The following is a 24,513-nucleotide window of genomic DNA, read 5'->3' as shown; positions in this document are numbered from 1 at the left end:
TCTTTTGTTTCCCTTTCACATCTTGGGCTTTGAGCTACCCTTCAGTGATTCTGGATGAGCAGCTTTATGAGAAGTTTCTGTAAGTAATTTTGTCATATGGTAAATGCAAAGTAGAATACTTTTTTCACCAAGGAGTAAGCTAATCAGGTTTACTGTGTGTTTGTTGTGATACAGTGTTGCGATGGCAGAAGGATGCACCTAAAAAGCCTCCATGTAGAAGCTGCAGAGCAATTTAGTCTTTAGTAGTTTGCAGGTTTGATGAAGATAATATTTTTTTCTGAAAATTCTTACTGGCTATGGTTCTTAATCTTATACTTTGTGCAAAATTGACTCTGCCTTGTTTGTCTGTCTGAAATTGAAGTTTCTTAGATGCCTCCAGAAGTCAGAAAGGGATGAAGATTATTTATATATTTATGAGTAGTGTCTAATGTTTCTTTTGAGCAGCTCCATCTTCTCCCTAGGGTTGTGGTCCTGCTTGTATTGTTGTGGAATGGTTTTGTGCTTTACAGCAATGTAATTTGGGCATTCCTGGCTCCTGAGAGCTCATTGTTGCCCCTGAATTATGGTGACACAGCTGTGTGTGTAGTTGGCAGTGGACTAGATTGAGGAACTGACTTTGCTGAATACCCAGGAAAAATGTATGTTTTTCAGCTAAATTGATTCCCCAGTTGAAGAAGGGGCAGCGTAGGGACAGAAATGAGCAGCTGGACAGTGGAGGACTTTAGGGTTGCTTAAGCTGGTGTTGCTGCTGTAGAACATCTGTGGGATCACAGCCACTCTTGTCCTGGAAGCAGCTGGCTCAGAAGTAGAAAAGTGCCGTGATAGAAAGCTTTTGTCTGGTTAGGCAACAGATAAAAATCCTTGAGGGCACTCACCCTGAAACACTTACTAAGGATAAGAAATACTTGCTCTTAATACTGTCCATCAGCTGCTGGATGACTCAGTTAAAGACCATGGTATGGCCCATTTCTTTGTGGGAAAGTTTCTAGTCTGTTCAGAAATGACAGGAAAACAAATGTTTTGAAATTTTAATTAGCTCCTACATATTAATGTGTGTAACTAACTGTTTGATCATAATACAATGACAGTTAGAGTGGTATAGCTGTCTGGGAAGTCTAAAAACAGTCTTACTGTTGGTTACAGAAAAGGATTCCATGCCTTTCACAGGACTTCCAAATAATGCAGCATGGATGATTATAAATCCTCAAAGCATCTTCCTAATCCCTCTACCCCCTCACCAGATTTTAATTGAAAACATTAAAATCAAAATCAAACTCACGCAATTACAGATTTTCCTGTAGTCTTCTGGACTGAATGCTGTTTGGTTTTTTTTGGTTTTTTTTTGAAAGTGAGGATGTGTTGCATACTAAGACTTGGCGTTGCTCTGAAAAAAGTTCTCTTTCCCTTAGGTAGTGGCTAGATGTTTGGATGTACTAATGGTGCAAGCAGGTTCTCTCCCCTGTGCTGTGCTGGCACAAGTGTTGGTGTGGCTGCATGGCAAACTGCACCAGGGTCCTGATTTAGCTGGAATGTGATCCAGAAGACTAGCTTTTATGCCTGGGTCAGTTTTCTCATTGGTTTATGATGTGTCACTGCAGATTCTTGTGCTGGCCTGAAATGGTAGGGGATGTGGCGGAAGGAGAAGGCAGGATTTCCTAATGTATTTAATGGTTCATCCCAGTTTAGTTTCATTTGAGCTGCAACCCTACTTGGAGTAATAGAATTGTTGTCCAGGCTTTTTGAGATGCACAGAGTCAGACTGTGATTTTTTGCATTTTGTGTCAGTGTTCCCCTGTACTGTGCTGGTTCAGCTGTGGCTTATATGGAGGAATTGATCCAGCTGAAAAATAACCTAGGAAAAAATTGCATTTCAGCTGAATCAGCTTTCTGATATGGTTCACAGTGTGGCTGTACAAGCAGCACTGCTGGCACAACACAGGACATAGTGGCAGGCCAAGGATGAATGGCAAGGCAAGGCAAGGTTTGCTTAAGCTGTGTTACCTTTGATGCGGGACAAACATTGAGTGATATGCCAACTAGGATTAAGAAGATGCTTTCCATCTCTGTAGTCTTCTGCACGAGTTAGGAAACCTGCAGGTCCATGTACAACTCTAGATAATTCAGCTGCTGTGCTGAAGTTCCATTGGACAATTTACTGGAGAAACTCTGGTTTATAATCCCAGTACCAATTAATGCTACTTGGTATGGTATTGCTCAGGGTTACATAGCAAACTGGTGTGCAAGCACTGATTTCTTGCTCTGCTTTGTGCTGTAGCTGTCTAGGCTACACTGCTTTTACTGTAGCTGCGTACTGTGCTTGTACATGAAGGATAGAGTTTCAGTGGACTGGCTGATGTGAATGTACCTAGATCAGGGAACAAGATTCAACAATAGATTACAACACTGTTGTTAAAATGGTGTTTGAAATGTGATTTTCCTAGTTTAGGCAGGTTACAAACTCCTGTTTAAAAGAAAATCCAGTATGACAGAAGTTCCCAAATACATTTGCTGTTTACCTAGTTGAAGCAGATCTTGCCTATTTGAGACACGTCAAGCTTTTTTTCCCCTTTTGGGAAGAGGAAGGAACTCTTCTTTTCTGGGGTAGATTGAGGAGGGCAGGTTGAGTGTCCCCCCATTCCAAATCCTTGCTGGGTGGGTGTTAGATATGTCTGTCCCCTGTTCATGGATTCAGGCCTGACTGTGCTTGTCCTCTGCCATGATCTGACCTAACCATCATGTGGTACGAGGCAAAGTGTAATATCTCCTTTGATAAGGCAAATTGGCTTCGGCTCCTCTAAGATGGTGACAGCAGTCCTTACCAGCCAGCCTCCTAACTGAGCAATTACTCTTCCTTTTAGCCCCTTTCCACAGGCCTCCCATCCTACAGGGACAGGGCCTGAGGCCAATTATATTGGTCATGATTTAACTCTTTCCAGCCTTTGCAAGGATTGTGATAGTTTACCAAACTGTTATTCTAAGCCTGCGGTTTAAGGTTGTGTGTTTCCAGGATTTCTGTATCCATTGTAAAGAGAAGAAGGGCACAATCCCATTTTTTTCTCTTTGCAGATTGTTATGATTTGCTCTCAAATGGATATTAGCGATGTTTGCTTTGGACAGGAAATGTATCAAGGAGGGGGCAGGCTCTTTCTAGCCAAATTGTAACTGAAGTAAAAGCAAATACTTGACATGGCAGTAAGGTTTGGCTCAGTCTCATTTGTTTTGTTGTAACAAGCACCAGCTTCGGTTGGTGGTTTTTGTTGTTTTCTTTTTTTCCCTCCACCCTTCTTTCCCTCGCTTCTCTTCAAATCGTGACATAGGGTCCTGGGAATGAATGTATGACAACATGGATGAAATAGCGTTTATTCATTACCAATAAATTCTACTTGCTGCCTTGAATATACACTGAAGAAATTTTTGAAACAAATGTACTACTGCTTATGACTTTGTTCTGGGTATTACAGAGCAAATGCTACTAATCAACTGAAGTATGAAACTGAAATGGAAGTGGGGAAAAAGACTGTTTGAGCTACTTTATCAGTTATCAATGTGTAGATGTTGTCACACTCATTCAGGTTAATTATGAGTGTTAAGTGGGGAATACTTAATAAAAAACTGTATTGTTAAAAATGTTGCTCCTAACGTTGCTCCAACTTTATGCTTTCTGATTGATTTCTGGAAGATTGTCCTATCCTGATGGTTTCTACTTTACTTATTTGCAGCTTGCTTTACTTGTGTCTTTTTGAAGCTGAAGGTTAGCCTCTGGAAATACCTTTTGGTTGATAAATTAGGACAGTGCAGCAGAGTTATGTAGTGGTAGTCTTCTGAGTTTAGACGGGTTGAAACAGCAGCATACTAAGAAGCAGGAGACTTCCATCTTCATTAATCAAAACCAAATATGATTGCCCTTGTATAATGTCCATTAGTGTTTAAATGTTGGCACGGTAACGATTTCACTGGAGACTTCTCGCTAGTTTGTTTCTGTTTAAAATACTGAACATAACAGAATTTTAATTTTAGCATAGTGATGGCTTTTAAATACTTATTTAAAGAATTATGGAAATACCATGAAACATTTAAAAATTGCTTATTTCATTAAAGTCCTTTATATATTGCACATTTCGGTTACTGTAGCTGAGGTTTTAGACACGAAAGCTTTTTTGTTTACTTCATGTGGAATATTTTTCTTGCATTCATTTTCACTGATAGTGAATGGGGAAGAGAGAATGGAGCAAGAAAGAGAATTGTTTTTTGAAATGCAGTTGATTTTATTTGAAAATCCTCAATTTGTTGTAATCGGCTCTCTCTCCAGGTTTATTATGAAGGATACTTTACCTGACTCGATTTCAGATTGACGCTGAAATAGTTAAAATACTACTGTTGGTATAAAAGGACAGAAATCAAGAGTTCAGCAAGGTTCTAGATAGACTGCTTTCACTGGAACAACTCAATCTGTGTCTTCTCACGATTGGGTTCCTAAAGTACCAAAAGTTGAGAATGTTCTCATACTTTTTAAGAAAACTATAATAATCTGTAGTTTCTGCGGTGACACTGTTGGAGGTTTATGCAAGCTTTTAAAGTTGAGCAAGTTTCAATCACTAGTTGGATTTGAATTGATGATGGTAACAAACACTGTGCTAAGGAACATGTTGCTCCAGAATATGGAGGTGCCATGATGAACTGAACATGTGGGTTAAGACTGTCATGTGAGATTTATGGTTTGGTTTTTTCTGGTTTGTCTTGCAGGTTGCCATCACGAAAGCCAAAGTGGATTTCTCCGGTGTGGTGTGCCTGCCCCCTTCCGTCATTGCTGGAAATGGGCTGGACGGAGGAGGGGCTGGCGAAAATGATGATGAGCCGGTGCTGGTGTCACTTTCGGCGGCCCCCAGCCCTCAGAGCGAAGCTGTTGCCAATGAGCTGCAGGAGCTCTCCTTGCAGCCCGAGCTGACCCTCAGCCTCCATCATGGCCGAAACCCCAACCTTCCTCCACTCAGCGAAAGGAAGAATGGTAAGTGGTACAGTGCACTCATGTCTCATGTAGTATGTGCTCACCACAGAAGTACTGTGGTGGTGTCATGGTACGTGTTCTGATGACACTGCTGCTTCTTAGTGCTTCTTACAATGTTTTCTTTGTACGGAGAACTAATAATCTGGAGTTGATAAAACTGATTTACATTGTTCGATGGGAAGGGTTGTCGTTACTGGCTGTGGAAGTTCCAGAGAGCTCCAGTGATAAATGCTTTAGATTATTGTTTTAGGTGAATACCAGAAACACTTCCGTGTGCTTTGTGGTGACTAAAAGTTGTGCAAAGCTGAGACCATCAGTCAAAGGAAGTGTTAGCTCCTCTTCAGACTATAGCCATCTGTAGAGGTTTCTTTGCCACCTTGGTCTGCACTTACCAAGGGTGAGTAACTTTCTCACTGCAAACTTCTGAAAGGTTCTGTCAGACTTGTTAGATGGAGGAACAAGACCTAGAGTTAAAAATGAAATACCCTAGCAGGCCTTCTAATCCTAGAGTGAGAATGACCTGCCTATGTTTCTCAAGTTGCGGGTAGCTTATGGACAACTATGGCATGAATCCCTCTGACTGGTGGGTGACAGTGGAGTGGCAAAATATAGGGTTGCTTGGTGACCAGAATTCCTGGTTTTGGAAGAATGTGAACTGTCTGAAGCTGAGGATCACCAGGCTGCCATGAAAGCCTTTGCATGTTCAGCCCCATCCTGTGTCAGGCTGATGAAACCATTTGATAACTGGTTCCTTCTGTTCGTGAATTCCTCTTGGTGATCTCCCTTCACTCTGCCCTCTGGGGTATATGCTGGTGGCTCTTGGCAATATGAAGGTCTTTCTAGAGTCTGAATTCTTGCTATCAACTTTACCTGCAAGATACTATGGTTTTGAGCATGGTTGAGTCCTGGGTGCCTTACAGTGTTGAGCATTGTATAAATTACACAGAGTTGCATGGCAGAGCATATTGGAGATGCTGGGGAGCTTTGGAGTGGCTTTATAGCCAAAACGTAATGCTTATGGTAAAGCGATTTAGAATGTGAACTGTAGGACAGTAATTTGAATTGGAGGGATACCTCACTTGGCATGTCTGTTCTTTACCTCCAGAAACTGAGCATGCCCTTCTCTGAACAGAGTATCAGTGTTTTGCTAGCTGGAAGAATTAATTAACTTCAATCCAAAATATTGTTTTTTAAGAGGGTAAAAAGAGTTTCCTCATTCCTGCACATTATACCATCATTATGTGATTACAGTCATGTTTACAGGCCTTAAAAATGGAGGAGCTAGAAACTGCAAAAACAGAACAAAAAGCTTCTAATCCTTGATGTTTGCAGTCCTCTAAGTATAAAAGACAACAGATAGAGATAAAGGTGGTGGTGGTAAATAAAAGAGAAGAATTTGGAATATTAGTCAGCATGGTAGGCTGTGGTCTCAACACATCTCAACTAGTGGTAGATTTGGGCATTTTATAGTTATGAAGGCAAAGAGAGATTTCAAACGAATTTAACTGAGGTAGTTTTGAAACTGGTAGAGGGCTCAAAAGCAGCATGGGAAAAGCATATGAGCCTTTGTTTCCAAAACCTGACAGCTGACCACCTGAAGGTGACATTGTGAATTTACTGGAGGCAGGATCCTTTCTTTCTTAGTGGATAAGACACGATTAAGGGTCCTGAATTGGGAAGAAGCAGTTTATTCTTGATGCCACAGGGAAAGACATACTTAGTGTTGGGAACAGATAAGAGTACCTTTTTAGGAAAATGAAACTTACAGCAGCTTTGAATGGATACAAGCAGGAAACAGCAGCATTTGTTGTGGTGAAAGGAAAGTATATTCTGTTACAGAAATGAAAGAGTCTTTATACGATTCAGTTGTTTGGATAGGTTTAAAAACTGGTATCTTGGGAATATTTTACAGAAATAGTTGGTTTTCCTCTATCAGAATAATGTTATTTTTATGGACTCAACCTTGAATCTGTATCATTGTGGGCTGCAAATCTGCCTGACTGGAACAGGTAAAATAGAGTTGGGTTTAAAAAGTATTTGAAAAGGAACACCTCTGCCTGTACCTTTTGCCAAAGAAAATTAGGATATTCCCGGAAATGACTCATTAGGTGGGTCTCTTCAGAACTGATTCTTTATCAGGGCTCAGCACAATAGTGGAAATTTTACTGCTGGAGGTGCAGCTTTTCAGACAGGGCATAAAGTCCAAAGTCCCTGATCTAGACTACCTGAATATTCCTTATCTTCAGAGGTATACAATGCTCTTTTCTCCTAGGCTGCAGTATGTTGTTATGTGTTGTTTGTGTTCCCATTCATTAAAGCATTGTGGGACTGAAAAGTGCTGTTGAAATATGGTTATCAGCAAACTGTCACAGCATAGAAGGAGACTTGGCTTAGTGAACTGTTGAGAAACATAGCTGATGCATTTTGAATTAATAAACTTGTTCCCTCAAATGGGAACTTTTCAGTTATCTTAGGGTAGAGGTTGCACAGCTGTTGAGCTTGTTAAAGCTCCTTTTTTAAAGATGGTGTATCTTTGTTGTTGTGCCTTTTGCTTCAAACCTGTTAAAAACCTTTAGAGATGATCTGCCAGTCGAGATGGCAATCTGCTTAAACATTTGAGCAATCTGAAGTGGTTGTACAAGCATATCTTGTGCAGTGAAACTGCTTCTGTGACAACTTGCCAAATTCAAGGTATGAGGAAGATTCAAGCTGAGTGGCAGTGGGAGGGGAGGAGATGGTAAATAAGAGACTTGCTGGAAGCTGCCTATCTGTGTCAAAGGGTCTCCTGTTTGCAGTTCTAGACAGGCATTGCTGACTCACAGCTGAACTAACTACTTATGCGAGCGCTTCTAACAGGTTAACCCTTTGCACACCTTTTGCGTACAGAAGACTGTTTATCTGTAGATGTCTGTAGAAAAATATTGCATGGATTTGTACTGAATTAGTTACTTCAGGCCATGGTTCTGGAACATAAACTACTAGCTGAGTTAAAATAGAAATTTCTTTGGCATGTGAAGCATCATGGAATTATGTATCCCATGGGAGAACTGGGAGTGCAGTCCTGTATGCACATGCTGCCATATGTCCTAGGACATCGGATTCCCTTTGTTTTTTGTTTTTTTTTCTGCTCTTAGAGAACTGAAAAGCAGCAAGAGACAGTTTCTAGGGGCTTTCTTGTTGGTATGGTTTTGTTTCAGACCCAGACCCCTCTTCATATTCTTCTCCCTTATCACAGCTACACGTTACCTTGTAGGTGTGTGTTCCTACAAGGATCGGTACAGCTAGACAGACGAATGTAAAGACCTTAAACGTCTTGACTGAATAGTTGTTATTAAGTTACACTACATTAAAATGCAATAAAAGCTATTAAGGATATGTGTTAAGTATTGGAACATAACACATAGACAGGAGACAATTTCTTGTCACTTCAGTGGAAGTGATGTGGTAAGATGTTAGTAAAATATTTTCACACAATTATTAGGTTCTATTCAGACATCAAGCTTAATGGAACATTTAAGGTGTAGTTATTTAATATTTCTTTGTGCTTCACAGTGAATTTTCTATCCAAAATTCGCATTCCTTCTCCTTTTTTACCCATGTTCATCAAGGCCTCGACTTTCTTCAACTATGAGAGATTACCTGTGACTGACTCATTCATTGCCACACAAGCCAAAAAAAGGTCATTACAGAGTCATCTGAAGCTCTTAAGTATATCTTGATTTTTCTCAGTCAGCTGTACGAAGATACCAAGATAACTTTTCCCAACCCTTGGGGCAGGGTTAGAGCAAGTCCCTGATGAATATGGTTACAAAAAAGAGAAAAAACAGGTGATGAATATACAAATCTTACACAGTTTGATAATTTCTCGTCAAAATTGTCCTTCTATTTAACTTTCATTTGAGATTATTATAATTGCTCCAGTAGTTTATTGACCCTCTCTCTTGACCCATTTTTCCCTGATGAATTCATAGTTATCTTTGTCCAGAGGTCATGAAAAACATTGTGTTAAAAGCCTAGGACAGTCCTGGTTTCTTCTCTCTGTAGGCTCGTTAAAGATGAGGTAATAGTCTTTCAAACAAACTGTTGCATTTTATGATTACAGGTTTGGACAAAACTTGTACCAGCTTGTCAGTTTTTGGGGTTTACTTGATCTGGGACGCTTGCCTTCTAGAAAGTACCATAGGTGCTGGGGGGAAGGAGACTAGTAGGAATGTGTGGAATTTCAGTATGACTCGAAGTCATGTAACAGGCATGTGCTTTAGGTATCAGAAGGTACTCCTGTTTACTGTAAAGACAGAGTGCTGTACAAAGCATGGGATTAATTGTTGCCACATGAGCTGTTGGTGATTATACTCACCTACAAAATGTAGAGTTGAACTTTTTAAATGGTTCTAAGGAGCTAATTTAGTGCTTGTGTGCTTACGCCTGATTACTGTTAAAAGGCAGGAGTAATATTTGAAATGTTTATTAGGCCACCTGGTTTTATTTTAAAGAATTCTATAGGTGATTGCTCCTATAATTCTTTTATTAGGTTATATGTTCCTGTCTCTCTCTCCTTCTTTCCCTTTCCCATCCTGGATTGTCATTACATTGAATGCAGTCAGATTCAGGATTTATTTAAAATATAACTTATTATGGTGTCTTTTGAGATTTTATAGCTGTCTTCCTGCTACTGTGACTTTAAAAACATTGATAATGTTTTCTTAAAATCATGTCATTAAACTGTCCTTTTAAAAAGTGAATATTGTGACTTTTGAACTCATTTAAGAAGTTAGGCGTGTTTGTTTATTAACAAGGGTGGTATTTTATTCCCAAGAAAGGGTTTTAAAGAGACAGGATTATTCTGAAGTTGTTTCCTCAGTTTTTTTGGAGTTTTTTTGTTCTAGTGTATATCCGATTTCTGGAATAGTGTGACTCAAAGTTACATTTAATTACCAAGTGGTGGTTACTGCCTCATCCAGAACTTGCATGTGAAGAAGATTAAGTCTGTATTGTAACAAAAGGATCAAGACAGGAAATATATAGCTTTCTCTGATCTGTTCTTCACACACATTCCAATGAGGCTTGCTGTTTTCTCTTGTGTGTGAGTAAGTGGAATGGTTGTTAGAATAAAAACAACCAGTCTATGTTGGATAGATTTGTGTTAAGAGACTTTATGTCCCAGGAGACTATAAATTTAGCATGCTGTCTGAAAGTTTCTGATAGAGCTATGAGATTCAGAGCATGATAGAAATGACTGGCCTGTTACTGATGGGAGCTACTTAACAGCTGAGAAGCAGTAATCTCTTGAAATATTTAGAACAAACTTTTAAATAGTGATGGGGGAATAGTTGAGCTGGAAGGAGTAATGCCAAAGGCAGCTTTAATGTGGTGGCTTTAACAAGTTAGCTCTCAAACACAGTTTTTGTTCGTTCCTGATCAAGTTAACAAGATTAATGCCCTTCTCCAATCACTGGTTTGTAATAGTCCTCTCCCTTCTGCTTCTCCTTTCCAGTTTCTCTCTTATTTCGTTTGCCTTTGAGGTTTCAAGGTTCAGGGCTGATGGATGAACATTAGACATATAATTTGATAGCTATTTAAAAAAAATAATTCCTTTTTCATGAATTTAAACTGCTTGCTAAACAAGTCAGGCTGAGGTCAGGGCAGCTGTTTTGTCTATGCGAGTAAGGACTTCTGTTGCTGGTTTTGCTGTTTTAAGTATTAAGGGTAGTAATGGGGAAAGGAAGTCTGGTTATTTAAAGGGAGAACGCCATTCAGCAGGATCCTCAGTCTGTTCTACTGAAACAGCGAGTAGCTGCTTCACGCAAGAAAGATTGCACCTTTTTGCAGTAGTCAATTGCTGCTAGTACTTAGCAAACTGAATCCTAGCTTTGTGTGGTAGCCTGCTTCTGTAATCTGTGGCTTTTGTCATGAAAATTTCAAGTTTTCTGTAATTCATTTATATTGGGACACCATCAGCCACTTCTGCAGCCTGTAAGTCTCCCTCTGCCACAGTCAGTACATTACCACAAAGTATAATGAAGGAACCTCTGTCTGAAGGGATTCGGTAGCGCAATCTTCATCTTCCTTGCCGGTCAAAGAAGCAACATCCTGGATAATGCTTTAAATTTCATCTGTCTGTTCATGGTCACTGACAGTGCATGTGTAGATACTTCAGGGAGTTAAGTGATGTTCCTGGACACTGTAGGAAAGATTTCCTTTCTGCTTTGATCATACTGCTTTCCCTTATATTTCCATGAATCACCACAAAAAAGAAGCATACATTCTGCTGAAAATTGATGGTCTCCTTTATTTATGATTAATATGGATATTCAGGGTAGGTGTTGAAGTGACTTATTTCTGTCACTAGTGTCTCTAAATTCTCGGTATACAGTGCACCACTGCAGTTCCTTTCCATAAGGATTGCAGAGCAACAATGAACATTTAGGCCTGCAATTTTGCATAGTCTGGCTGCGAAGCTAGGACTGCATAAGTGTGGCGTTTGAATATGAGAAGCCCAAATGAGCTGATTCTCGGCCTTTTACAACATGCTACTGATGTAAGGAGTATGGAAGTCAGATAAATACTACAGTATCATCACTGTAAGGGATTTTCCTGTATTGTTTAAAGCTGGCTGCCAAATGAGTTTCTGCTGCCTCCTTTGAAGCCCCAGATGTGTTGTGTGGGGGAAGGAAGATATGTTGCTAAAACCTGCCATGCTCTTCTCTCAGCTGTTGAGCAGCTGTTGGGAAGTTCTTGCATCTCAGTGCTAGAGAAGCCCCGAAGTTATTTAACATTGAAGGGGTCAGAAAACAGCACTAAAGCAGTTTCGCACACTCCGTTACTCATCTTTGTGAATACTATTGTGGCAGGAGAGGGATTCGGACTTGCTACAAAAGGATTTTAAATCTAAAAATTGGTCTGTATCTTTGATGCAGAGCTCAGTGTATTTCTGGGCTTGGTGCAGATATATGCAGTTACTTAGATGACCTAATGAGAAATGACAATGAGCCTTGGGGAAAGATGAGGAATAAGGGAAAGCTGCTCTGGGGACAGAAGCGTTGGAATTAGTTTGTTAAGATAATTAAATTATCTGTTGGGCAAATTACTTGAGACTCTTTAGAGACTGAAATTGAATTTCCTTTCTGTTGGGAGCTAGAATCATCTAGTGAGGAAAGATTTAATTCTATTTTTGTCTTTTACTCAAGAAATATTTGACTATAAAAGTTTTGTCCACCATTTGAAATAACTTGAAACTAATCATCTGGAGGTGGGAAACATGGCTTAATTATTTTTTTTAACCTCTAGACAGGTTGGATGGAGGGTGTGGCCCACAATGGGAAAAGTCTGCAGGAGAAAGGGTGTTTTGTTTGTTTGTTTTTAAGAAATAGACACTACCATATATTTGGAAGAAGTTCCAGTCCTTTGTTACAGTAGCTCAGGTTTAGTGGTCAGCAAGGGGAGTTGATAGGGATAGGGGAATAGTGCAATTATTAAGAAAAAGTACTGGTAAAGATTGAAGGAAAGTGACTGATCTGTCAGCAGGATGTGTATGTTTTTGGCCATGTTGTTACAAAGCAGAGGATGTCTGCATGTTTATGTTAACACTGGGTCTCCTTGTCCTTGGAATGAAATTGCCCCATCAGCAGAGCCCCTTAGGGGATTGAAAGTCTACCCAAGACGTCATCCTTCTCTTTTAAAAGGGGAAAAAACTGCCAGTTCTAGTGTCTCTGACCCCTTCCTCCCCCCTCCCTTTTACTTACAGAGCATCAGGGGCGGATCTTACTTCTGCAAACTACACATCTTGCGTTCCCCTTTGAGTATTCATTTTTCTTCTAGCAGTAATTTGATTCTGGGCTGTTCCAACTTGCCTGTAGTGAATAAGCAGAGAACTGCATGTTGAAAGACTGAGTTTTCTCAGTAGGCACAGTTTTCATCATATAAGGATGAGAATTTCTTGCAAGTTTTGAGTAAGATTAAAGTTGAGACGTCCTCTTGGATTATTTTTTTTTTTTTTAACATATATATATATATATAAAGAGAGGTCTTTAAGGGATTGTAACTGTTGAGAAAAGGATCAACATGACACTGCTGGAACCAGAAATGCAGATGACAACACTCCAATCAGGTATCACCCCAAACATATCCCATGGGTAAATTTTGCTGGTGAATCATGGTCGCTGAACTATATAGGGAGTGCCAGGAGGCTATGTGACTTTGAGTAAAGACAAATTAGAGAGTTGTGGTAACTTCATGTGCAGGTTGCAGATGGATACTAGTTAAATACTGATCACTTTAGAGCTTCATCAGAGATAAAACTATCTTTCTGTTCTTCATTTGTTGGTCCCCAGCGTTAAATTTAAGTGCCTCATGAAGATGAGAAAATCCCCGTCAAATCTAGGACTTGTTCTAATGAAATTTCCTCTGTTTAGCTTTTGGCTGATTTATGCAGTTTTGCTGTTAGTTATTTTTCGATGAAACATATTCTTGGTACTTTGGAGAGATTTAAAATTGTCTGTTTTGGGAAAAATGCTTCTGCTTTGAAACTTCCCAATGCTTGTTTTGTATCTTGAAAGACTGTTTCCTTGAGAATGAAAATGGTATTGTGTTTATATAATTTTGTCCTAAATACTATGGTCTTTTTGTGATTCCATGTTTACCTGTTAGATATGTATAGAGTTGCATTTCTGAAGTGTAAGACATGCTAGAGTGAGAATTATCTGTTAATGGCAGTATGGTGTACTTCTGTAGGGCATTTTTATCTGAGGCTTTAGAACATTCTGTAATCATGAAACTTAAATATGTATAGATATGAATGACCTCTGTTCTATGGATGGGAACAGAGACTGACTGTAACCTTGGTAAGATCCAACTGCAAACTAGTAGTAGCCTGAGTTTGGGTTTGCGTTTGTGTACTCTTAATCTCTTCTACGGTGTTGCCTGAAAAGCAGCACATATGTAATGCCAAAAGTGTCAAAGACAGACTGGTTTCTGAAAGTTAAATGCTTTTTCTTTTCCTCAAGTAGTGACTTGGAAACAGACAAGTAAAACAATAACTTAATAGTTTAATATAGGTGGGGTTTTTTTTTTCAGAAATTGCTGTTTTATTCCTGAATTTGTGGCATTGATTGCCGTAACTTAGAGTCCTATGTTCTGTAAAATATCTGTGAAGATTGTGTATGTCTATAAAGATCCTGTATGACCTTTATTTTATAGTTCTGATATATGGTTGTATTCTTTGTTGTTTAGAGAACCAAAGTATGTTTTCTTCACCTCCTGTTGTAGATTGGAAAAGCAAGAGAGGTGTTAGGGCAGGGCTACATTTTATGTGGAATACGTTGGTTTTGTCTCAATTCAGAGGGGTGTTTGGACACAATACATCATTCCTCTAGTCATACTCTTGCAGTCTGTGTGAATTTTGGAGGTAGGATTTAGACATTAGCAAGGTGTTTGGTATTGAACAGAATGTGCGTAGCAAGATAGTACCTAATCTGTCTTTGTTGTAAAGAAATTATTTTTTTTCCTTCGTAGGACAGTTGTTATGTAAAGGCCTGAAAAACATGTTTACCTCGATGTGCTTTATTTCTAATAGGTTTCCTAATTATGGTAATTTTTTTGCAGACAAGGAAGAGCCATGGAATTTACATTTCAGGGTTCTTGTAACTGAATTTGTGCATGATATTCTGGGGAAGCTCACAGAATAAAGTCAGACTTGTTAAAATTAGGGAAAGAGCCTTCATATTAGTATTACTTTTTTCCAAAAATGTATTTGTGGCTGTGTTTCTTGTTTCTTCCAAATTATGAAAACTCCTGAGGCTTGCATTTAATTCTTATGGTGAGAGTTTCTCCCACTAAAGAGTACTTGTATGTAGCTTTCGCTTAAGTCAGCTAACCCTAGTCCTAGATTATGCAGTGGCGTTCTGCAATGTTGAGGCAATTTCCTGGCAAGCCTAGCTTACCTAATGAGGGATACAGATTTATTGCACCTCTTCCATCAGTGGCAGCTCTCTTTTCTCCTGGATCAACCACTGCTGGAAAAATATTAAGCAAGAAGCAGGCAAATGTTCACGTAAATGGATTCACAGGATTGTTGGGGAAATTAAGTATGACAACAGGATGGAACCATGTGCATAGTAAGTTTTAAAGATCAGTCGTGAATAATGAAAGTGTATTACAAGATTCTAGATAAGGAAAATGGCTACTTGATGCTGAGGCCAAATTGTTCAACATTTTTTTTCTAAAAAAATTTAATATTTAGTGACTTCAGCTGCTGTTGGTTGCTACTGTTATTTGGCTTAGTGAGGTAATTAAGTTGTTTGTTGGGCAAACTACTTGAGACTTTTTAGAGACTGAAATTGGTTTTCCTTTCTGTTGGGAGCTAGAATCTTCTAATGAGGAAAGACTTAACTTCTCAAGGCTTCTTGGTCCTGATGTTCATTTCCAGAAGTCCTACTGGAAAGATGGAAGCTGGAAACAGTTGTCCCAGTCAACTCATCCAGGTTTCTGAACAGCCATTGAAGAAGTAGGAGAATCATGGCCTAAGCTGGGTAAATAAATTATCCTGATAGACCTTACACAGCTTGCACTCCATAGACCAAACCTTCTTAAAGCATGCATGTCCTAAGACTGTGCTTATTTAATGCTTGGGTACTGATAGGAGTCCCCTCCAGAAGTAACAGTATCTGAAGCCATAGCTGACATATGAAGTAAAGTTTGTATTCCATGTTGGTGGACACATAAGAAGTAACAGATTTGATACTTAAGATGAGAAAACATTCTTAATATTTTAGAGAAAGAACTGAGGGGGAGAATACAACTTTACTATTCTGGGAGCAGAATAGCTTAAGCAGGAAGGGACTATTTCTTCAGAACAAAACATAAGTGAAGCAGAAACAATATGACTGGTGAGGTGCACATTGTATTAACCAGAAAAAATTAAACACACCTGTCAAACCAAAAAAGGGAAGAGTGAAAAATCAATACAAGTGATGACACCTGAGGAAGGAAAAGTAAAAGTGAAAATCGGGCTGAAAAGACATTTCAAAAGACAGTGGACCCAGAAAAAAATCCTAAAAAAAGAGCAGAAACTTAACTGCTGCATTTGACATCTCATTGGACTACTGAACTTGTTTGAAGAACTATGGTATTACTGACCCCGTCATTCAAAAAAGCGGTCCTGCACAGTAAGGCAAAATTCTACATTCATATTCAGGAATATAGTTTTGGAAACAGCCCTGTGTCAGTTGTGTGTTTTCATTCTGTTGAAAGTGAAGGTAATGTGCAGGTCTATACCAAGCTCTTAGCAGTGGGAGCTCCCTCATTAGCGTTTTTCTCTTTTAAGAGTCACTTGGTCCTTGTTGCTGCCTTGACTCTCAGCATCTGACTCATTTGTTTTCTTTATTTGCTGATTCCAAAAGCTTGCTGTTTCCTTCCCATCATCTACTTCAACCTAATCTCCCTATGTAGCCTCTTTTTTTGTTCCCCCCCGAAGCCTTTGTGTTTTTCATGTCACTACCTAATTATCCCATGTGGAGATCTTGCAAATTCTTTTGCTGTTGGTCACTGTTCGGTCAAGATACGGACTGAATAGTTTGTTGATATGACTTGGCTTTGTTCTGTAACAGACTGTTTGACCCACTGAAAAAATGAGTCATGAATGTTTTTTTTCGGGTTTTGGTGGGGGTTTTTTTGGTTTTTTTTTAATATGAAGAGGGGAAAGTGCTAGAAGAATAGGGTTTTTTTGACACAATCTACAATCCAGTAACACTTAAAAGTGTTTTTGAATACTTATATGAGGCACTCATGCAAGTTAGGGAAATCTCAGGAGTTTTGGCTGTGCTGCTGGCCTCTATATGCAAATTTTGTGCTTAAATGACAAACATAAACTTTCAAAGATAATATAACTTCTTTTCATTTAGTTATTATTGTTCACGTTTCTTTTTCTGACTTCTAGCAGGTAGCTGGGCAGAAATGTGTGTGCAGTACACATACAGAGGTGCATTCAGCCAGACAGATAAACTCTAAAATTCAGGTCATTTTTTGCAGACGTTTTGCACGGATAGGTAAGAGTTATTGCCACTAAAGGTCACTTAGAATCTAATAATGCATTGCCAGAATTAATGGACGTTGGCACTTGGCCAAATGGCTACTTTTGTTAATGAATTCCATTTCTCCTAAATTTGCTCTACTTAAAATCTTCTTCATTTACTGTTCTGGGTAGCATTGGTTTGCTTCCGTGCACTATACTGCGGTTTGTGCTGTCTCGGTATATGTTGCATGTTAATAATTGTCTCTGTGTAATCTTAATTTCTTTCTGTGAGTATACCAAAAAAAATGAAGATCTCTTCAACAGAGTGTGATCTATTGGATAGCATCTTTGGGTTTTGATATGTTGTTCCATTGACCTGCTGAAAAAAGATCTTAGACTTTATTAGAGATCAAGCCAAGTATGCAAACCTGAAGCAGGTTGTTCTAAATTGTTAGAAGTGCGGTTTAGATGAACAGGAGGGTTTTTTCCATGCATATTTAGAGAACAAAAGAAGTGTCGTTTTGAAGTCAGCATTGTAAATGAGCATAGAAATAATTCAGTTCTCCATGGTGGATAAAACTTGACTTCTCTGGTCTAATTTGCTTTGTATCCAACTGGTTCTGAAAAGGGAACCATCATTTCAGCTGAAAATTAGTGTCATCTTGAATCAAATGTAAAACTTCACTCATTTTCAGGGGAAAAGTTGCATTTCTGAGCTACTTTAGCTGATTAGGGATAAATTAAACTCAGTTTAGGACAAACTGATGCTGATCCCATTCATTCTTTCTTTTAAAACACAGCTCCTAGGCTCTTTCTCTTCTTTCTTTAAAGTATTTAGTTGAAGTGCTTCAGGATGTCAGCTCCTAAACTGCTTTTAGTGGGAAGAAAGGGGACAGCATGTCTGTGTATTCATAGAAAGGAGGTGTCCTCCTCTTCAGCTCTTTTAGGACTGACAAATGTCAGAGCTGCAGTTTCTGTGGCTGGTTTTCTCTCTTTCCTGTTTTAAATAAAGTTTAAATTCAGTGCTGGCTTTTGGTACTCGTAAGAATAACCTCTCATTCACGCACTAAAATGCCTTCTAACTTAATCTTGTTTTTTTCAAGCACCTGTTAGTAGGGTTTTTTTTTTTTGTACTGTTCTTTTCATTTCCTAGTAAGAGATTTTTCTAGTTGTGAGTTTTTTCCTCTAGTTTTTGGCTTTTCATTTTGTTTGACTAGTAGAACTTAAAATACTGATTTTTATTTTTTTTATTCCCCTGCCCAACTTAGAATTTCAAGATTGCAATGAGTTCTTGAATCAACACATTCAGGATTTTGGTTTTGGATGGAGGGTGGAGATGAGGGGAAAACACTCCTAGCTTTATAGTTTGCATCATCACCATTTTAAAAATAGAACTTTTGATTTCAGTTTGGAATCTATGGCATTTGGAAATGTAACCTTCTGTATCTAGGTAGCAAGTTCCTGGGGAGTGTAGAGAGTTCCCTGGTTGCTGGTACAGTTCCCCAAGATGTGTGTATTCTCAGTTGTGATAAAATGACTCTTCACTGGCTTTTAACCAGAATCCTGCATGTGATCCAAAGACTGAACAAAGTTATGTGAGCTTCATCATCATCATGCAGTGGGAATTCTTTCCGAAGCAGCAAATGGGATGTTCCTGAAGTCAGCGTTAAATATGGAAATTTTTATGCCAGAGCTACTAACTGCATGAAATTCTGAGTTGGCTGTTACAAGACATGGAGTGAGGAGTGCACAACTGTAAGCTGCACATTACTGAGTTATTCCATTCATGAAAGATTTGAACAGAACCTTTTGCTGCCTTTTATCCCTGTGATTAACTATTGAATAATCAAATCACTGTGGTGTTGTGTTAGCCAAACTAGAGTTAAAGGATTGTACTGAAACTAAATATATAAAGGATGCGTTTGTTTGGGTTTTTTTTGTCAAGAATGAGAGTCTACAATAAAGACTACTCATTAAAATCACTTAGTTGAGCAGTACCTATTTCTACTGACAAATTTAAACAAGAAACTGCTGGAAGTCTATTAAAACCTGGAGGACGTATTTGTTGAAGTCTTAAATTACCTTTTAAAAATAGTAATTTTTTTACTATCTGCTTTGAAAATACTCTGTCCATTCATTTTATGCAGTGAGTGTTACACTACAGGTTGAGAAAGAGGGAGTAGGAAAAAACAGGCAGCTTTTCGTCTTTATCCGTTCTATGAACTAAGATGAACTCGCAAGGGCACACACAGGCTGCATTTGTTCTAAAACAGCAAAGATGTGGTAGACACAAGACAATTATTCACTGACTGCTTTGTTTCCTAGCCTTTCTTATGGCTCCAGCTTACTTTAAAATGTAACTATTGAGAAATAACTTTGAGGGGTGTGTGTGTGCATTTTAACCCGTTTCCAATCTACGTACTAAGATTGTCATCATTATATTGAATTTTTTTGTATCATTCACCAATTGCTATTAAAAACTAAATGGAAGTTTAAAATGCATGTAAACTCATGTCAGGTTTTATATGCTGGAACTTTGATCAAAGCAGAGTCTTTCTTGCTGCGAAATTAATGCATTATGTATAATGGGCCCTATTTAATTGCTGTCATCATATTCTGTAAGTTACCTGTTCATTTACATGATGAATATGAATCAGCCTTTCTTTAGGAACATAGTTCAAGTGCATGAGCAAAAGGAAGTAAAGAAGAATTATTTAAATCAGCTTCTTATTGGGGTCTTTAGGCATGATTGTATAAAAATTACTTAATGATTATTTAAATAAGCTCAGACTGATCATTGTTATCTTTGTGGCTCAGACTGATCATAGTCATCTTTGTGGCCTGCCACTAATTTAGGTTCTGGACTAATATCTGAACCTGTGTTATGCTGAGTCTCTCCAAACTGGTATGATGATTACACCAGGCATGCTTTGCCTAAAGGGATACAGTGCAGACACACATCCGTTCTGTCTTCCAGTTACCTGGTTACTCCTTGCTATCAAGTGTTTGCCACATTGAAGAGATGGCTAATGTTTAACAAAGCATTCCATTCCTGTGTGATTGCAGAAATTCAAATAAGGGCTTAGATTCAGGATTTTTTTTTTTTTTTTTGTAATAATGGGATTCATGTCCAGTCTACATTTTGATTACAGGTATTAAAATTTTTTTATATCTAAGCTTCAATATGAATCAGTCTCTAATGTATGCCCAGAGCTGTATAGATTAGTGGTGGGGATTATAAGTAACTGTTGAGGTTTTTGGAATGTCTCTGATGTTGTGTTTTGATGTTATGTGGAAACTGACAGAAAAAATTTAATATTTAACTGTTTGCCATCTGCTGTTACCAGTCTCAAATGATTCCTGCAGCACAAAAAAACCCCCTAAAACCCAAACAAAAAACCAACCCCCAAACCCCAAGGTATCCTACAGCTTCGTGTTGCGTCTGGATGCTCCTTGTTGCTGAGCTGATGCACCTCAGTTCAGACTTACAGCACCCTCTGCCGTTCTGACCTCAGGGCTCTTCCGAGAAGAGACTGACACTTGCTTCAAATTGTCTTTCAAATGGAGAAACCTCAGCTTGTTATCTTGGGGCGGTCTGAACTGTTTTTTTCATTTGTGGCTAAGGAAACATGAGCCCTGCTTTATGGAGGTGAAACTAGAATCTTTATCTTAATGGAAGAAATATTGGCCCCCTCTTCCCTCAATTTCTTTGTCAAGAGAATTATACTAACAGAATCAATATAGGAAAGTAGTTTAATTACATTGGCACAGCTCCCTTTTGTGATTAATCTTAGTGTGGTAATTTAGCAATAGTTAAGGTGAGGAGTCATAAAGAAACAGACCTGGAATACCCTTCAGGGTCACAGAGCCCACTCCCCTGCTGTTGTAAGTAATCAGATCCTATACTCCCCTTCATAATTTGATCGAACACCAGTTTAAAAATTTAGATTTCTCACGTGCCAGCAACTCATACTGGAAAGCTGTCCTAGAGTATCTCTCTTTGATTAAAAGTCTTCCAGTTTTCAATACTAAATGAGCATCTCTGTCAGTGTCTTTTAGTCCAGATAGCTTTTTGTAGTTGAACTGATGCAAACCTTAATGCAGGTGAAATATTTTCACTAGAAGAAGCTGCATCGACTTACAGTATTCTTAAGTAGTCAAGTGCTAAAGTAGTGTCTGCTAATGTGACCTGCTGAGTACTTTTTTGTATCTTTCTATCGTGATGCTTATTTTAAATCAGATCCTCTAAGTAATGGTAATGATATTTCCTAGGCATTATGCGCAGCATTGGAATCCCAACAGGTTAGGAACCTATTTAACTATCCAGTTTGAGAAGTAGGTTGAGAAATGTATTTATGGTTCTTTGTAGTCTTTTCCATTTTCTTTGCCCTGATTGTTTTTTCTCAGAAAAGAGCATATCCCAAATAAAGAAGTTGCAGTTTCCAGTGCAGCACAAGCCGGCTTCTTCAGCCTGTAATGATAAGTGACCTTGATGAGATTTTTTTCTTTTTCTTTTTTTTTTTCCCCTGTTGGAGTTAACTCTGGCTGAGGCTGGTTTTCCTTGTTTATGTCTTTCAATATTTGAGATTTGGATTTTGCATTCACTGATGTGAACTCAAGTTAAATATACGCCTTTAAAAACTAAATTGAGTAGTTTTGATTTATTGAAGTTACTGACACTGAGGTACCACCAGTTAAAAAGTACAACTCCCAAAACTTTTGGTTAAGCTCTTCAGAAAGTACCTTGAGCTTGACTTTATTGGAAAACACTCCCAAGGCTTAGAGCCTTCAACATTCTTCCACTAAAAGCTGAAATAAACAGAAAACACTTTGCAGTATGCCTTTGCTGACCCCGTTTTACCTCAGACTAAGCAAGAACAACATCCAGATTAGTAGGCTCCTTATGAAGAAACCTCTATTGCTGATCTTATCTTGAAAATCCAGAGACTAATGCGAGTGTCTAGAACAGTGTAGTATATGAAAAGTGGTCTCTCAGGCAGGAAAATTTCAGCCCATTTAAAAGTCAAAGCATCTTTAAGTTTAAGCTAGAAAGTTACTAGCAACCTAAATGGACCAGAAAAGAATAACAGTTTTAAACAGAAATGCAGTATTCTACTGAAGTTTCAGTTGGTTTGACTTTTGTTTCGGGGTGGGGTTTTTTGTTTGGTTGGTTTGGTTTGGTTTTTTGGTTGGATTTTTTGAAATTTTATTTTGATTTTCATATAACTTTAAATGTACTACACACAATCTCATTTCTGGGTTGTTTTTTTCTTCTTTTGTTATGCTTTGTTTTCTTCTCCTTCTTGTACTGGGCTTTTGCATTATGGTGGCAGACTAAGTGACTGCTTATAATAAGAGACTGCTCCACTCCTCCCAGTTTTCCTCAGAGAGAGGCACTCACTGTTTGCTGTGGTTGTTGATGTAGTGCCTGGGAAGAATGAGGTTTTTTGGACCACTTCCTCGTCACTCTCTCGCTAAGGCAGCCTGCGTCATTGAGAAATGTTTAACCTTCTGGCCCTGAAGCAGGACTGGAAACTTTGCTGCGAAATCTGGAAGCTAAAACTAGATCTTGAAAATGTTATTTATGCGAACTACTCTTTCCTTTGATTTAATTAGGACAGGAGATTGCAGACTGTGATTTAGAGTTTTGAGTAGCTAATAATTTGGAGAGTGAGCAAGAGGGAAAAATTAGTTCTTTACTGAAGAATGGTGAGTAACTGGTTTAGGGGAGGAGGACAGAATATTTGGGGGCAGAAGATGGAAAAGTGTGGGAGGACTGTGTGGGGAAAGGCTGTCCTAAGATCATAATTCTGGCTTTGTCAAATGCTTAAGTAGTTCATTCTGATTTGTGTAAGGAGGCTGGGTGTGCATAATTTTATTCATATAAGATGGTGGTTTCAGGATGCTGATAGCAGAAGCACATCCTGAAAAGCATTGTGAAACAGGAGCTGTCAGACTTAATCTTGAAGTGTGAGTTGGTTGTGGAGAGCTAGGGTCCTAAATTGTGGTGGGAGCTCTTCTTTCCAGAGGTTTGATCTAATAACAGATACTGCCTCTCCCCGTAAACTTTCGTATGACTGCTATATGTCTGATTTTCCCAGACTGTCCACTTTTTTCCTTTCCCCCGCCATCCCCATCTGGACCATGGGGGTGGTTCTAAGACTTGTGCAGAATTTCCAGATGTCTGGCTGCTTTGCTGGAACTACACTCCATTAACTGAGAGGGCAGAAGACATTCAGAAATTCCAGGCATTTCTGCAGCATAATCATAATAATAAATCTGACATATCTTGAGAATGTCGTGCTTTTCCAAATTAAGTATATAGTGTGCTGCTAGTACAAAGAGTAATCCTGACGCATCCACAGAATTTTGGATCTATTGTACATGCTTTGGCAATCTACATAGCACATGCTTGTATGTTTATCTTCAGGATATTCCAAACAGAAATGTGGCAGCTCTGCCTCTTGGGATCCAATCTCTTTACAGTAAAGAAATTGAAACTAAAATGAAGAAGCTTGACTCAAGGGTGAAATAAGAACAAGCGGTTTGAACTGACCCAATGATTTGTCATGGCCAATGGAAGGAAGGGGAAGGGGCTGTACTTTTCTGCACTCCTCTGTTTTTCATCATTAGGAGCTCAGTGCACCTGCTGCTTAGCCCTAGCTAGCTTGGATGTAAATTGGATGATTGGACTTTTTTGTGAGCAGTCTAATTCACTTCTGAAAATAAAGCCATTAAAAAAAAAAGTCTTCTGCTGGATCAGTGGGCTGAGTTAACTTGCTGAACTTTCTTATGAAACCTAGAGCCATCACAAAGAAGGAATGATGAGAAGTGGAGCAAGGTGCTAGATTATTTCATCTGGCTTGGGTCTGTACTGAATAGTGAAACTGAGTAAGGTAGAAGAGAAACAATTTCAACTCTGAAGTCATCAATAGGATGAGAAAACTGCTGAACACTAGATCGTGCAACCAGCAAACAGTGGCAGTGGCTGGGCAGTAAGAAAAGATCAGGAAGCAAGGAAGAATATACAGTGCATGATAGACTCTAATAATAAAAAAAAGTATGAAATTAGAAGTGGGTGATTTTTTTAGGAGAATATTAAAAATATGTGCATTTCCCCAGTATGTGGTTTGTCATGTTAGAATTTTGTTTGTGTTTACTCTGAGGTTGTTATGTATCTATGAATGGACAAGCAAGCTGCTGGAAAAAAGCTGGTTACACATCTATCACGGAATAGTTGAGACTGGAATGGATCTCTGGAGGTCATTTTCTCCAACCCCCTGCTCAGTCTGGGTCACCTATAGCAGGTTGCCCAGGACCATGTCCAGGCAACTTTTGAGTATCTCCAAGGATGGAGATTCCGCAACCTCCCTGGGCAACCTGTGCCAGTGCTCAGTCACCCTCACAGTAAACAGTGTTTCCCAATGTTCAGAGGGAACCAACCTCCTGTGTTTCAGCCTGTGCCCGTTGCCTCTGGTCCTGTCCCTGGGCACCACTGAGA

The 24,513-nt window shown here is 38.9% G+C and overlaps 1 protein-coding gene across 1 annotated transcript in view; it reads left to right on the top strand.

The window, feature by feature from the left end:
- The window catches only part of MRTFA (myocardin related transcription factor A), a 100,318-nt gene that overhangs the window by 15,300 nt on the left and 60,505 nt on the right, over nucleotides 1-24,513 (top strand). The window contains exon 4 of the mRNA XM_049822328.1: nucleotides 4,744-5,005. Coding sequence (XP_049678285.1) covers nucleotides 4,744-5,005 — 262 coding nt within the window. The remainder of the gene's footprint in view (nucleotides 1-4,743; nucleotides 5,006-24,513) is intronic.

This window comes from Accipiter gentilis, chromosome 18, assembly GCF_929443795.1.
Source record: "Accipiter gentilis chromosome 18, bAccGen1.1, whole genome shotgun sequence".
Lineage (NCBI taxonomy): Eukaryota > Metazoa > Chordata > Aves > Accipitriformes > Accipitridae > Astur > Astur gentilis.
The sequence above is the reverse complement of the archived record's forward strand: the minus strand, read 5'-3'. Positions and strand labels throughout refer to the sequence as shown.